The sequence below is a fragment of the Vipera berus genome, assembly GCF_964194415.1.
Source record: "Vipera berus genome assembly, chromosome: 3".
In the NCBI taxonomy this organism is placed as follows: Eukaryota; Metazoa; Chordata; class Lepidosauria; order Squamata; family Viperidae; genus Vipera; species Vipera berus.
In genome coordinates, this window is record NC_138204.1 from 4367021 (window position 1) to 4380078 (window position 13058).

General features: G+C 46.1%; 1 protein-coding gene across 1 annotated transcript in view; it reads left to right on the forward strand.

Moving 5' to 3' along the window:
- LOC308665663 (tyrosine-protein phosphatase non-receptor type substrate 1-like) overlaps nt 1-11461 on the forward strand; it is a 142511-nt gene extending 131050 nt beyond the window's left edge. Inside the window, exon 9 of the mRNA XM_081323790.1 lies at nt 7243-11461. Coding sequence (XP_081179916.1) covers nt 7243-7500 — 258 coding nt within the window. The 3' untranslated portion in view covers nt 7501-11461. The remainder of the gene's footprint in view (nt 1-7242) is intronic.
- Nucleotides 11462-13058: the final 1597 nt, after the last annotated feature.

Genomic DNA, 13058 nt, shown 5'->3' on the forward strand with positions numbered 1-13058 from the left:
AAGTGATCGTCCACTAGGACTCCGAGATCCCTCGCGATTCCTGCTTGGTATGTAAAACTTTCCTTAAGATTCCTTGCCCCATCGAATCCACTTGCTGGTGTGCACAAAAACTACAGTTTTTCTCAACCCTGGCAAGGTCAAAATGTGTGGGTTTCAACTCCCAGAATTCCCCAGCCACCCACTCATTCTGGGAGTTGAATTTCACTTATCTTAAGCCAAAAAATAAGATGTGCTTTGCTGTCACAACTCAAAAATCGACCTCTCTTTACCTGTGCGACAGGTACAAAGAAGCGGAATTTGTTTTTGCGATGTTTGTGTGCTGTATCGCCTACAAATACAGGGTATCCTTTATTTACAACCACTTGTTTAGTGACTATGTGAAGTTACCCTGGCACTGAAAAATGACCAGTCCTATGACCAGTCCTCGTATTTACGACCGTTGCAGCATCCCCGTGGTCACAGAATCAAAATTTGGGGACTTGACAACTTGGATTTACGACAATTCGAAGCACCCCAGGGACACGTGATTGCCATTTGCAACCTTCCCAGCCGACTTCAGACAAGCAGTCAAAATAATAATCGGCTGTACCTCATTTAACATCCATGTTGCTTAGCAACAGAAACTCTGGTCCAATTGTGGTCATAAACTGAAAGAGCACCTCAAAAGAACCGGCTATTTTTCCCCCCCAGCTGATATTTTAAAATTAGCTTCCTCCCATTTGGCTAATGCTTCACTCTCTCCACTTAAGACATAAGCCCCATAATTTCATATATATTTTTTCTGCAGCTTTTAATACGGCTTGACTTGGCAAGTGCTTCACTTATATTTTAGCCCATTTCAGTCCTTCCCAACCCACGTTGGAAAAGATCCAACAGGTTACAAGATTTACTTTGGCCTGTATTTTTCAGGAGGGTTGCGTTTCCCGGCATTTTGATTGGTCCAAACTGCCAAACCGTCTCAAAAAGGTCTAAATTATGGTCTGCAAAAATGAGCCGGGCCATTTTAAGCCAATTTAGTTTCCCCCTCCCCATAATGATAGGGTAGGTCCTTCCTTGGTTACAAAGTCCACCTGGCCTTTTAAATTAAGTGTTTTTGGTGTGAACCGGGCTATTATGATTCTACGGTAGAGAGCAGGTTGCAAAACCACATTTCAGAATATTTCAAGTTCAGTTCTTAGGGGAGTCAGCCTTCTTAGATAAAAGGCATAGATTTAATTTTAATGCTTTTGGATTCTCTGCGTGAAACAGAAAAATGTGGATTTTGTTTTCCTTGTCAAAAATGTGTGACAGGAAGCAACGGATGGAAACGCATCAAGGATTGCCATCTGTCAGAAATGGCACTGGGTCCCCTGCTTGAGCGAGGGATTGGACTAGATGACCTACAAGGTCCCTTCCAACTATTCTATTTTATTCTATTCTATTATCTGTTTATTCTACAATCTATCCTATCCTATCCTATCCTATTCTTCATTCCTTCTGTTCTATTCTGTTCTGTTCTGTTCTATTCGAGTCACTATTTCTATTTCTATTTCTATTCTATTCTATTCTATTCACTATTTCTATTCTATTCTACTCTATTCTATTCTATTCTATTATCTGTTTATTCTACAATCTATCCTATCCTATCCTATCCTATCCATCATTCCTTCTGTTCTATTCTGTTCTGTTCTGTTCTATTCGAGTCACTATTTCTATTTCTATTTCTATTTCTATTCTATTCCATTCTATTCTATTCTATTCTATTCCATTCCATTCCATTCCATTCCATTCCATTCCATTCCATTCCATTCCATATTTTCTATTCTATTCTATTCTATTCTATTCTATTCTATTCTATTCTATTCTATTCTATTCTATTCTATTCTATTCTATTCTATTCTATTCTATTTCATTCCATATTTTCTATTCTATTCTGTTCTATTCTATTCTATTCTATTCTATTTCATTCCATATTTTCTATTCTATTCTATTCTATTCTATTCTATTCTATTCTATTCTATTCTATTCTATTCTATTCTATTCTATTCTATTCTATTCTAATCTGTTTATTCTACAATCTATCCTATCCTATGCTATGCTATGCTATGCTATCCTATCCTATCCTTCATTCCTTCTGTTCTATTCTGTTCTGTTCTGTTCTATTCAAGTCACTATTTCTATTTCTATTTCTATTCTATTCTATTCTATTCTATTCTATTCTATTCTATTCTATTCTATTCTATTCTATTCTATTCTATTTCATTCCATATTTTCTATTCTATTCTATTCTATTCTATTCTATTCTATTCTATTCTATTCTATTCTATTCTATTCTATTCTATTCTATTCTATTCTATTCTATTCTATTCTATTCTGTTTCATTCCATATTTTCTATTCTATTCTATTCTATTCTATTCTATTCTATTCTATTCTATTTCATTCGATATTTTCTATTCTATTCTATTCTATTCTATTATCTGTTTATTCTACAATCTATCCTATCCTATGCTATGCTATGCTATGCTATGCTATCCTATCCTTCATTCCTTCTGTTCTATTCTGTTCTGTTCTGTTCTATTCGAGTCACTATTTCTATTTCTATTTCTATTCTATTCTATTCTATTCTATTCTATTCTATTCTATTCTATTCTATTCTATTCTATTCTATTCTATTCTATTCTATTATTCTATTCTATTCTATTCTATTCTATTCTATTCTATTCTATTCTATTCTATTCTACTCTAGTCTGTTCTTCTATTATTGGCATAGGCTTGCCTGCTCGAGCTGGGGGCTGGACTGGAAGACCTCCAAGGTCCCTTCCAGCTCTATTCTGTTCTCTATTCCTCAACTTATGACCATAATTGAGCCTGAAATTTCTGTCTTCCCCATTAACTTTGCTTGTCAGAAGGTCACAAAAGGGGGACCCTGTAACCGTCACAAATATGAGCCCATTTCTAAGCATCCAAATTTTGGTCCCGTGACCCTGGGGATGCTGCAGTGGTCGTTAAGTGTGAAAAATGGTCCTAAGTTACTTTTTTCAGTGACATCGTAACTTCGAACAGCCACTTAATGCACTGTTGTAAATCGAGGACTATCTGTATTCAGTAACCAGCCTGCGTTTACCACTTTTTTGCCCCACAAAAACCTGGATTTATGACATTTTTGCCACTAGTGGCATTACTATTGGGTTTTTTTTAGCAAAACCGACCCATAGCAAACCATGGGTTTACTTAACGACTACAGCACTCGCTTAATGACCGTGGTGTTAGCTTTCTGACCGCTGTGTTTGCTTAACCTTGGTGGAGCAGTGGGCTAATGCCTCCTTAAGTAACACCAGCTGCCTGCAATTAGTGCAGGTTCGCATCCCACCAGGCTCAAGGTTGACTCAGCCTTCCATCCTTCCCAGGTAGGTAAAATGAGGACCCAGATTGTTGGGGGCAATAAACTGACTTTGTAATAATGCCGCTTGGGGTGTGTGTGAAAGCCCTAACAAGCAGACATATACATAGAATGAAGGCTATTGCTAAGCACATTGATTTGTGCTTCTTAGATTGTAAGCCGCCCTGAGTCTTCGGAGAAGGGCGGGATATAAATGGGATTAAATTAAATTAAAATGAAATTAAATTAACCACCAGCGCAATAAATGTTGTAAAATTGGGCATGGTCACCTGGTGACCGGCTTAATGGCCATCAGGACCTTAGGCTCAATTACGGTCATAAGTTGAGGACTGCCTGTAAGCATGAATAGATTGAGTGACAACGGTGACAAAGAAGGATCACGGCTCCGAGGAAGCCTCTGAAAATTGTGCGGCATTTAGAATTTCAAAAGAACTACTCCAGGTTTCTAGGTTGCCCCTGGAGTTGCTTTCATAATGAGGACTAGAAACTTGCTTTTAAAAAAAACAACAACCAGGAAGGCTTTTGAAACTTTTTTATTTATTAATTAAAAAAAAAAAACCACCCATCTCCCTCATAGAGCAATCCTGGGCAGTGCACAAATAAAACATTAAAAGTAATCAAAACCATACATAAAATTTTTAAAAAAAACAACAGGCAAAGGATGTTAAAAATGAATTAAAAGGGCGGGGCGGAGGGCCTTCAGGGCCCTAACCAGCCTCACAGCTTGGTATTTTCATCCTGAGGACTAGAAACTTGTTTTTTTGTTTTTAATGAGGGTTTCTGTTTTTTCCCCCCACCCTTTCCCCAAAACCCGATATGGTAACTAACGTACAAAGCGGGAAGTGGAGAGGAGATTTTTGTCCCTTTTCACAAGACTGCTGGCTGTACAGATATCTTTTTGTTTTCCTTTTTCTTGCGTTCCCGTCTTCCCAAACGGCTTTATGAAAAGGCCCAGCTGCGCAAAAGCCCTGAGCGTGAGTTTTATTTTTAGAGGGAGGCTTTTGAGTGGCACCATTGTGCGATTTTTTTTGCTGAGCCAACCAAGCTGCGCTCCCCGGGGCACCATCGTTGCTTTCTCGCTGCCCTGGGTAGACGGCGACGTGCGTCTGCAGCTGTCGGCGGAAACGGGGCAGCGACGGCAACTGCTTCGCTGCCACAACAGAGGTGTGACTGGCTTTGTCTGTAAAGGGCCCTCAGGGGATGGACTCAGGGCTGGAATTGTTTGCTTGATACGGAGTGGAGTACGGCTGGCTACGCCGGCTCTCTCTAAAATCTACAAAGCTCCCCTGTTGCTATTTTAATTGAAATGAACGATTGGGGAAATTAGGTGTGTCTAGTCCGGGGGTAAGCAACCTTGGCTCTTTTAGGACTCGTGGACTTCAACTCCCAGAATTCCTGAGCCAGCATGGGGGAACTATGGCCCCCTCAAGACTCGTGGACTTCAACTCCCAGAATTCCTGAGCAAGCATGGGGGAACTATGGCCCCCTTTCTGACTCGTGGACTTCAACTCCCAGAATTCCTGAGCCAGCATGGGGGAACTATGGCCCCTTCATGACTCGTGGACTTCAACTCCCAGAATTCCTGAGCCAGCATGGTGGAACTATGGCCCCCTTTATGACTCATGGACTTCCAACTCCCAGAATTCCTGAGCCAGCATGGGGGAACTATGGCCCCCTTTAGGGCTTGTGGACTTCAACTCCCAGAATTCCTGAGCCAGCATGGGGGAACTATGGCCCCCTTTAGGGCTTGTGGACTTCAACTCCCAGAATTCCTGAGACAGCATGGCTCAGCTTGCAAACCTCTCCCTTTCCCCTCAGCATGGCTGGCTCAGGAATTCTGGGAGTTGAAGTCCACGAGTCCTAAAAGACCAAGGTTGCCTGGCCCTGGGCTAGCCAAACCCTCCACAGCTGTTCTTCGTATGTTCCTGTCTTTTCCTTTACCGCGTCACTGTCCCTTTCTTCGGGATATTTGCAGAAAAAATACATACCAGGACTATGTTAAACGCAGATCCAACCTAGAAGCCCGGAGAAATTTTCTGAGGGTGGGAACAATTAATCGGTGGACCAGTTGGATTCCTGGAGTTGTTGTGGGTTGCTCCATCACTGGAGGTGTTTAAAAAGAGATTGGACAACCGTTTGACCGGGATGGCATGGAGTCTCCTGCCTTGAGCAAAGGGGTTGGACTAGAAGATCTCTGGTGTCCCTTTCAGCACTAGGATTCCATGATTCTGTGTGTCATTGATTTCAGAATAATAGACTACAGGTACTGCTCGACTTACAACAGCTCATTTAGTGACCATTTGAAGTTACAACGGCACCCCCCAAAAAAGTGACTTATGACCATTTTTCACACAACCGTTGCAGCATCTCTAGGGTCACTAGATCCAAATTCAGGCACTTGGCCCCTGGCTCATAGTTACAACGGTTGGAGTGTCCCGGGGTCAGGCGACCCTCTTTTGTGTCCTTCTGACAAGCAGAGTCGATAGGGAGAAGTCAGATTCACTCCACGACTGTTTTGCTAACTTCACAACTGCAAGACAGGTGGTCCAACAGGGCAAAATTCACAATTGTCTCGCTTAGCAACATAAATTCGAGGCTGAATTGGCGGCCGTATGTCGAGGGCCGCCTGTACTTGACACTTAACAAATCAAATGAGTCCAGATGGATTAGAGCGGGGGGGGGTCCTCCACCTTGCCGACTTTAAGACTTGTGGACTTCAACTCCCAGAATTCCTCAGCCAGCAAAGCTGGCTGAGGAATTCTGGGAATTGAAGTCCACAAGTCTTAAAGTGGCCACAGTGGAGGACCCCTGGATTAGAGATCAAATCTTAGACACGATGACAATTCTCTGAAAAAGTTCCAGAAACAGCCCATGGTGACGACGTGCCTCTTGCGGAAAGTGTGACGGCTTTTGTCTCAGCTACTTTTTCACACACAGAATAAATGGGAAGAGAGAAATTGCATTATATTACTGACGTTTCATGACCCAACTAGGTAACATCATCAGTGAAATACACAGAGAACGAATCCCCCCTCCCTTCTAGCACTGATGTTACCTAGTTTGTTAATGAAACATCTGCAAGAAAACCACCAGGTTCAGAGAGCCCCAAGGACTCCACAGTTCTCCTCCTCCTCCTCCTCCTCCTCCTCTCCATAAAACCCCCTCCCTTCTAGCACTGATGATGTTACCTAGTTTGGGTCATGAAATGTCTTCAAGGAAACCACCAAGCTCAGAGAGCACCAAGGACCCGGCAGTCTTCCTCCTCCTCCTCCTCCTCCTCCTCCTCCTCCTCCTCCTCCTCCTCCTCCTCCTCCTCCTCCTCCCCCCTTCTAGCACTGATGAGGTTACCTAGTTGGGTCATGAAACATCTGCAAGAAAACCACCAAGCTCAGAGAGCACCAAGGACCCCATAGCTGCTCTCCTCCTCCTCCTCCTCCTCCTCCTCCTCCTCCTCCTCCTCCTCCTCCTCTCCATAAAACCCCCTCCCTTCTAGCACTGATGATGTTACCTGGTTGGGTCATGAAACATCTGCAAGAAAACCACCAAGCTCAGAGAGCACCAAGGACCCCATAGCTGCTCTCCTCCTCCTCCTCCTCCTCCTCCTCCTCCTCCTCCTCCTCCTCCTCCTCCTCCTCTCCATAAAACCCCCTCCCTTCTAGCACTGATGAGGTTACCTAGTTGGGTCATGAAACATCTGCAAGAAAACCGCCAAGCTCAGAGAGCACCAAGGTCACCCCCAGTTCAGCCCCGAGCTACAAATATTCTCTTCTGTCAGATCCCATCCCATTCTTCAAGGAAAAAGTAAAATAAAATGTCTCTTTTCTTGTCTCCTTCCCTCCCTTTCGGCTGCTGCCCACTTCAGGACACCGATCCGAATAACGTGGCCTATGCAGATCTCAACTTCGACAAGGTGACCCAGAAGAGACCCTGCCCCAGGGTGGACAGCCCCCTCCAGTCGGAATACGCCACCCTCCAGGCGGTGCAACCCTCCAGCCAGGACGAAAACGTCACCTATGCAGACTTGGATATGGTGCAGCTGAACAAAGCCCCCAAGCGGCCTGCCCTGAAGGCGGAGGAAGCGAGTTCGGAGTACGCCAGCGTCCAGGTGCAGAACAAGTGATCTCCGAGAGAGGCGGTGGTGGCCGCGTGGGGCTCAAAGGATCTCTGGCTCAGTTGGTTGAGGATTCTTCTGCTAGGGCTTGGACTCGCGATCTTAAGGCTCATCCAGAGGTCCCTTGGAAACTGTTTGGTGCTACTCACAGCTGGATCCTGTGTCTGAACTTCTCCCTTCCCTGCGCGCCGGGTGGATGGAAGACGTCAAGATGGGTGAGGGATCTAACCCGGCTTTTCTCACCGAGCACCACCGCTCTCTTCTCCCCATCCGTCAACACACCAACAAGGACAAGCGGGCCACGAGAGGCGTGCGGGTGCAGGCCGGTGCCACGTCTGGCTCTTCCTGGTGAAGCTCTTCTCGTTGGCCTTTGGAGACCACCAAGCTTCTGAGATGCCTCCTTCGCGGAGCCAGGCTTTTATCGGTGGCCCCAGCTCACCCCCTGAAAACTGAAATAAACCTTTGGGTTGGGCACTGTCAACTTCAAAGGTCTGGACTTCAGGAGAAGGGGGAGAAGGAGGAGGTCTGCTTCCCAAGTGCTCCTGGGCTGAGGAAGCCTCCATTTTTGGTCAAGATGGTGTCTCTTTCACTTTGCTTTACTCTAACCCGCAGGTACTTCCTTGGTTTCCCCGTGACAAGACGTGCCTCTTTAGCTCGGCTACGGATCTGTAGAAAAACCTTCTCGAGTGTCAATCTCCCTCTCTTCTTCTTCTTCTTCTTCTTCTTCTTCTTCTTCTTCTTCTTCTTCTTCTTCTTCTTCTTCTTCTTCTTCTTCTTCTTCTTCTTCTTCTTCTTCTTCAACATTTCTTCCCTCAGGACTTCTCATTTTGGGGAGGCGATGAGACGCGTGAAACAGCCTCGGTGATCTACCCGGGCCTTAGAAAATTAGGAACGCCACTGATTAGTCGCTTGGGTTCCTGACCCATCTTTTATCTTCATTACTGGCCTTCTCCCTATAGTAAACTAAGAGTAACTCTTAACGGTAAAGATGTGTCTGTGTGTGAGGGTGCATGTGTGTTCGTGTGTGTTTCTGAAAGGTGGATCTCCCTTTTCTTTCCACCATCCTCGTGTCCCGGAGATAGATCTACAGCGGGGGGGGGGGGTGTCTCCAAACTTGGGCACTTTGAAGACTTGTGGACCATCTCCCAGAATTCTTCAGCCTTTGGTTGAGGAATTCTGGGAGTTGAAGTCCACAAGTCTTAAAAAGTGCTCGAGTTTAGCGGTTCCACCCCCACCCCACCCCACCCCACCCCACCCTCGGTCCCTCAGTCTACAGCATCACAAACCCAAGTCTTCTCTGTAACTCCACTGTAGATGTTCACTCATGAATTCTTCTGGTGGATGTCGAGAAGGGCAACATTTGACCTTGAAAACGAGGCTGGGGTCTTTGGGAGGACGGGGCTGTTGGCTGGAGGTCTCCTTGGTCTCCTCCCAAGTGGGTGGAGCGTAGGGAAACACCTCCAGATGAAGTGAGAGGAAACGGGGGCTCCATCTGGCTTGACCTCTGACACCTTTGGGATCGGTCAACCTGTCCCACCTATTTTGCGATTTCTTCTCTTCCTACCCATCAGATCTGTGGGGCTGATTTGCCCCCCTCCCCACTTTGCCCCTTCTTTAAGTCTTCATTTTATTTTTATTTTTATTTTTATTTCGTTTCGGAAGTGCCGTTGAATAAGAATGGGGGAAGGAGAAGAGGGGGACGACTCCGTTTGCCCATCTTCAAGGGGCGTAGGGGCGCCTTGCAAGATGCCGCTGTACTGCTTGTGTTGACTGTTCAACATTATAACTGTTTACTCCTTTTACAACTAAAAAATAATAATAACAATATTTGTGTACGTTCTTTGTCAGTGAGTGTAGTACTGTGTACTTAGCACTAGTGTGAAAAAGAATCAGAAAAAAAAAAACCCAAGGGAAGGCCCTGAGCTCTGGGGAAGAGGTCCATCCAGAGGTTGGCTTCCAAGATCTCCAAGATGGCGATGGGGCTGTCCACCAAACATCTTGAGAAGTTGCCAAGCTGGAGGAAGACTGCTCCGAACCTTCCCAATCAACCTTCTGGGGCTCCCACGCCACCAGTAACCAAAACTCTTCTTGAGATGGTTCTTCAAGGACCTCCTTGTTTGTGGCACTGTGGTCCTCCTTAAAACCAGAACTGGCAATTTTGGTGGACGTGGAAGGAGGGAGGGAAGCAGAAGGGGTGTCTTCCGGCGCTCTTGTGTCCATCTTGCAAACAGTGGTCCATCTTGAGGATCCAGGAAGGGAAAGGGACCACCTTGAGACATCTCCCTCACCTTCCCCCTGTCCTCTGCTGCTTTCAGCTGGCTCTCCATCAAAGCCCCGAGGAGCCGTCTTCATCTTGGGTTAGTTGACGATCCCTTTTCGCCGTAGCTCATCCAAGGTCACAGCTCGGAACCCTGGAGTTGACACCCCCCCCCTTGGAGGTTCACCTGTTAGACCCAGGGTGTGCGTGGGGGGGAGAATATGGACTCCAGGTGCTGCTCTGAGGTCCCTGCTTTTTTTTAAACACCACGGGAGAGGTCATACTTGTTTAAAGGATCTTAAAAGGGAAAACGTGAGGATGGAATTGAGGAATCTGGGCAAGCCATCAAATCCTCACCTTCCTGGGTGGCCAAGGCCAGGTCAGGTGAGCACTTGTGGTCCTCCAGGCTTTGAAGAATGACATCTCCCAGGAGGCCTTCTTCTGGAGGGATAGCTCTACAACATCGGAAGGCCTCAAATTCTCCATTCCTGTTTGGGAAGGAGCAATGGTTGGTGTTTCCTCTGGGAAGGGAAGGGCTTGGTGTGTCCCTCAAAGCCAACCTAGATGTTCCTCCTAGCCAGCAACCGCTACTCAACGTGGCAGCTTGAGTCTTTCTTTTGTTCCACCACTTCTTCTGGATCTATCTCCTCCAGCTCAGCTAGCTCTGCATTCACGCCCCCATGCCGTGCCAACCGGATTGGAACAAAGCTGGTTGTGATGCTTGTGGGCTCGCAAACACAACGGAGAAGGAGGTGGCCCTTTGGGTTGACTCACGACTGTCATTTTGGGGATGACACATCCTAGCATGGCGAAAATCTCACCCCAGCTGTTTGCCTGCTTTGAGTCACAGCGACAACGAGGGTGCAAAGAAGCTTCAAAGTCCTATTGCTTGGAAGAGAATTGTCAAAACGTGGGCGAAGCAGAGAATGGGGAAGCGATTAGCGATTGTGTAGAGCAGGGACATCCAACCTTGGCAACCTTTAAGATTTGTGGACTTCACTTCCCAGAATTCCCCAGCCAACCTGGTTGGCTGGGGGATTCTGGGAGTTGAAGTCCACCGGTCTTAAAAGTATTGGCTGGCTGGGGGGATTCTGGGAGTTGAAGTCCACAAGTCGTAAAAGTTGCCAAGGCTGGACATCCCTGATGTTGAGCATCCTTCTTCCACCTGGTGTTGCCTCGATGCCTCGGGACTTCATTTCCCAGAATTCCAGCCTCCACAGCTAAAGGAATGGTGGGGAATGAAGTCAACACAACGGTGAGCATCCCACTGATAGGAAGATTGTGAAATAGCCTCAGTGCTTGGCCTCAGTTTGCCAGAAGGGTAAATGGAACTAAGGCCAGGGGAGGCAGGGGTGGGGTGGGGAAGGGAGGCATTATTGAACTCGTTGGGATATATTTGTTGTGGACCAGAAAAGTACGTGTTTGTATGAATTGCACCTTATTTCTTTTTTTTTTCCTGGTTTGTCTTTTTTTTCGCTTGCAAGATATTTTTGTAATAAAATGTTCTGCATCACCCCTCGGTTTTGTGTCAGTGATCGTGACTGAGCTGGTGTTAAAGACATAGGGGCAGTCCTCGAGTTACGGCCATGTTTGAGCCCCAAAATTCCCCTTGTTAAGTGAGACAGCTGTGTAAGTGAATGTTGCCCCATTTTGCAACCTTCCCGGCCACGGGGTTACGGCCACCTTTTGAGCCCAAAATTTCCGTTGTGAAGTGACACAAGTATTCAGTGAATGTTGCCCCATTTTGCAACCTTCCCAGCCACGGGTTACAGCCACCTTTGAACCCCAAATTTCTGTCGTTAAAGCAATTTTTGCCCCATTTCACAACCTTTCTGGCCACCGTTGTTAAGTGAAACTACTATCGTTAAGCTAGGAACGCAGTTCTTAAGTGAATCGGGCTTCCCCGTTGACTACGGTGGCAAAAGGGGATCACCCCGGGACACTGCAACCGTCATAAAGACGAGTCAGTTGCCCAGTGTCCGAATTTTGATCACGCGACCGCGGAGACGATGCTCACCAGTGTGAAAATCAGTCACGATTCCCTGTTTTTCGGGGCTATTGTAACTTTGGACCATCACTAAACGGAACTGCTGTTAAATCGAGGACTGTCTTTATGCACTTCCGGGCAAAAACAACAAATCTTTTCTGCTTCGTTGCAAAAAAAAAAGAGCAGAGAAGTAGAACTTGGAGAAAGTCTAATCTTGGATCGTCCACCCAAATATTCGAACGTAGCGATGCAAAATAGAAAAATAGCTTGCGCTTGCAAAAAAAAAGGAGAGAGAGAAAAGCGCATATTCCACCCTCGTCCAAACCAGTAATTATCGGGGGGGTGGTGGGAGGGGGGAAAGGCAATCTACAATTACGCAGAACTGCTAGGCTGATTGGGAAGTCCAACCGTCGCTTATTCGCCCATTCTGAAGGAGAACAATAATTCTAATTATTATTGTTTGGACTTCGGTACAGCTGTTTTATCGCTCGACTAGCAGCCACGGGACAGATGGAAAAGGGGGGGTCTGCCGTTCTTTTATTTTCTCCCACCCGTATTTTATTTTATTTTTTATTTTATTTTTTATTTTTATTTTTTTAAAAAAAAATGGTGATTTTTTTTTCTCCCTCCCCGAGTCGCGTTTTCCAAAACCGCACGTCAGCAAAACAGCTTTATGTAATTTTGGGATTGCATCTGTTCACATAATCATCGGCGTATGAATTGATTTTGCACGACGAGTTCATTTTTGCAGCTCGCACAATGTACACAATAGCCAGCTTTGACGTCTCTCGCAAAAAGCGGCTCTCGCCTCGGGAAAGTTTTCTGACAGTGAGCACGGCCTGCCCAATGGTGGATCGGGCCAACGGGGTGCGCTTCCGTTTCACACATAACACCCCAACTTTTAAAACTGGGCTATGGCTCATTTAGGGACGTGGTGGCTCAGTGGGTTAAGACGCTGAGCTTGTCGATCTGAAGGTCGGCAGTTTGGCGGGTCGAATCCCGAGTGCCACGTAACAGAGTGAGCGCCTGTTACTCGTCCCAGCTTCTGCCAACCTAGCAGTTCGAAAGCACGTAAAAATGCAAGTAGAAAAATAGGGACCACTACGGTGGGAAGGTAACAGCGTTCCGTGCGCCTTTGGCGTCTAGTCATGCCGGCCACATGACCACGGAGACGTCCTCGGACAAGCGCTGGCTCTTCGGCTTTGAAACGGAGATGAGCACCGGCCCCTAGAGTTGGAAACGACTAGCACACATGTGCGGGGGAACCTTTACCTTTACCTTTATGGCTCATTTATTTTATTTCACGGCATCTTTATTTTTTTT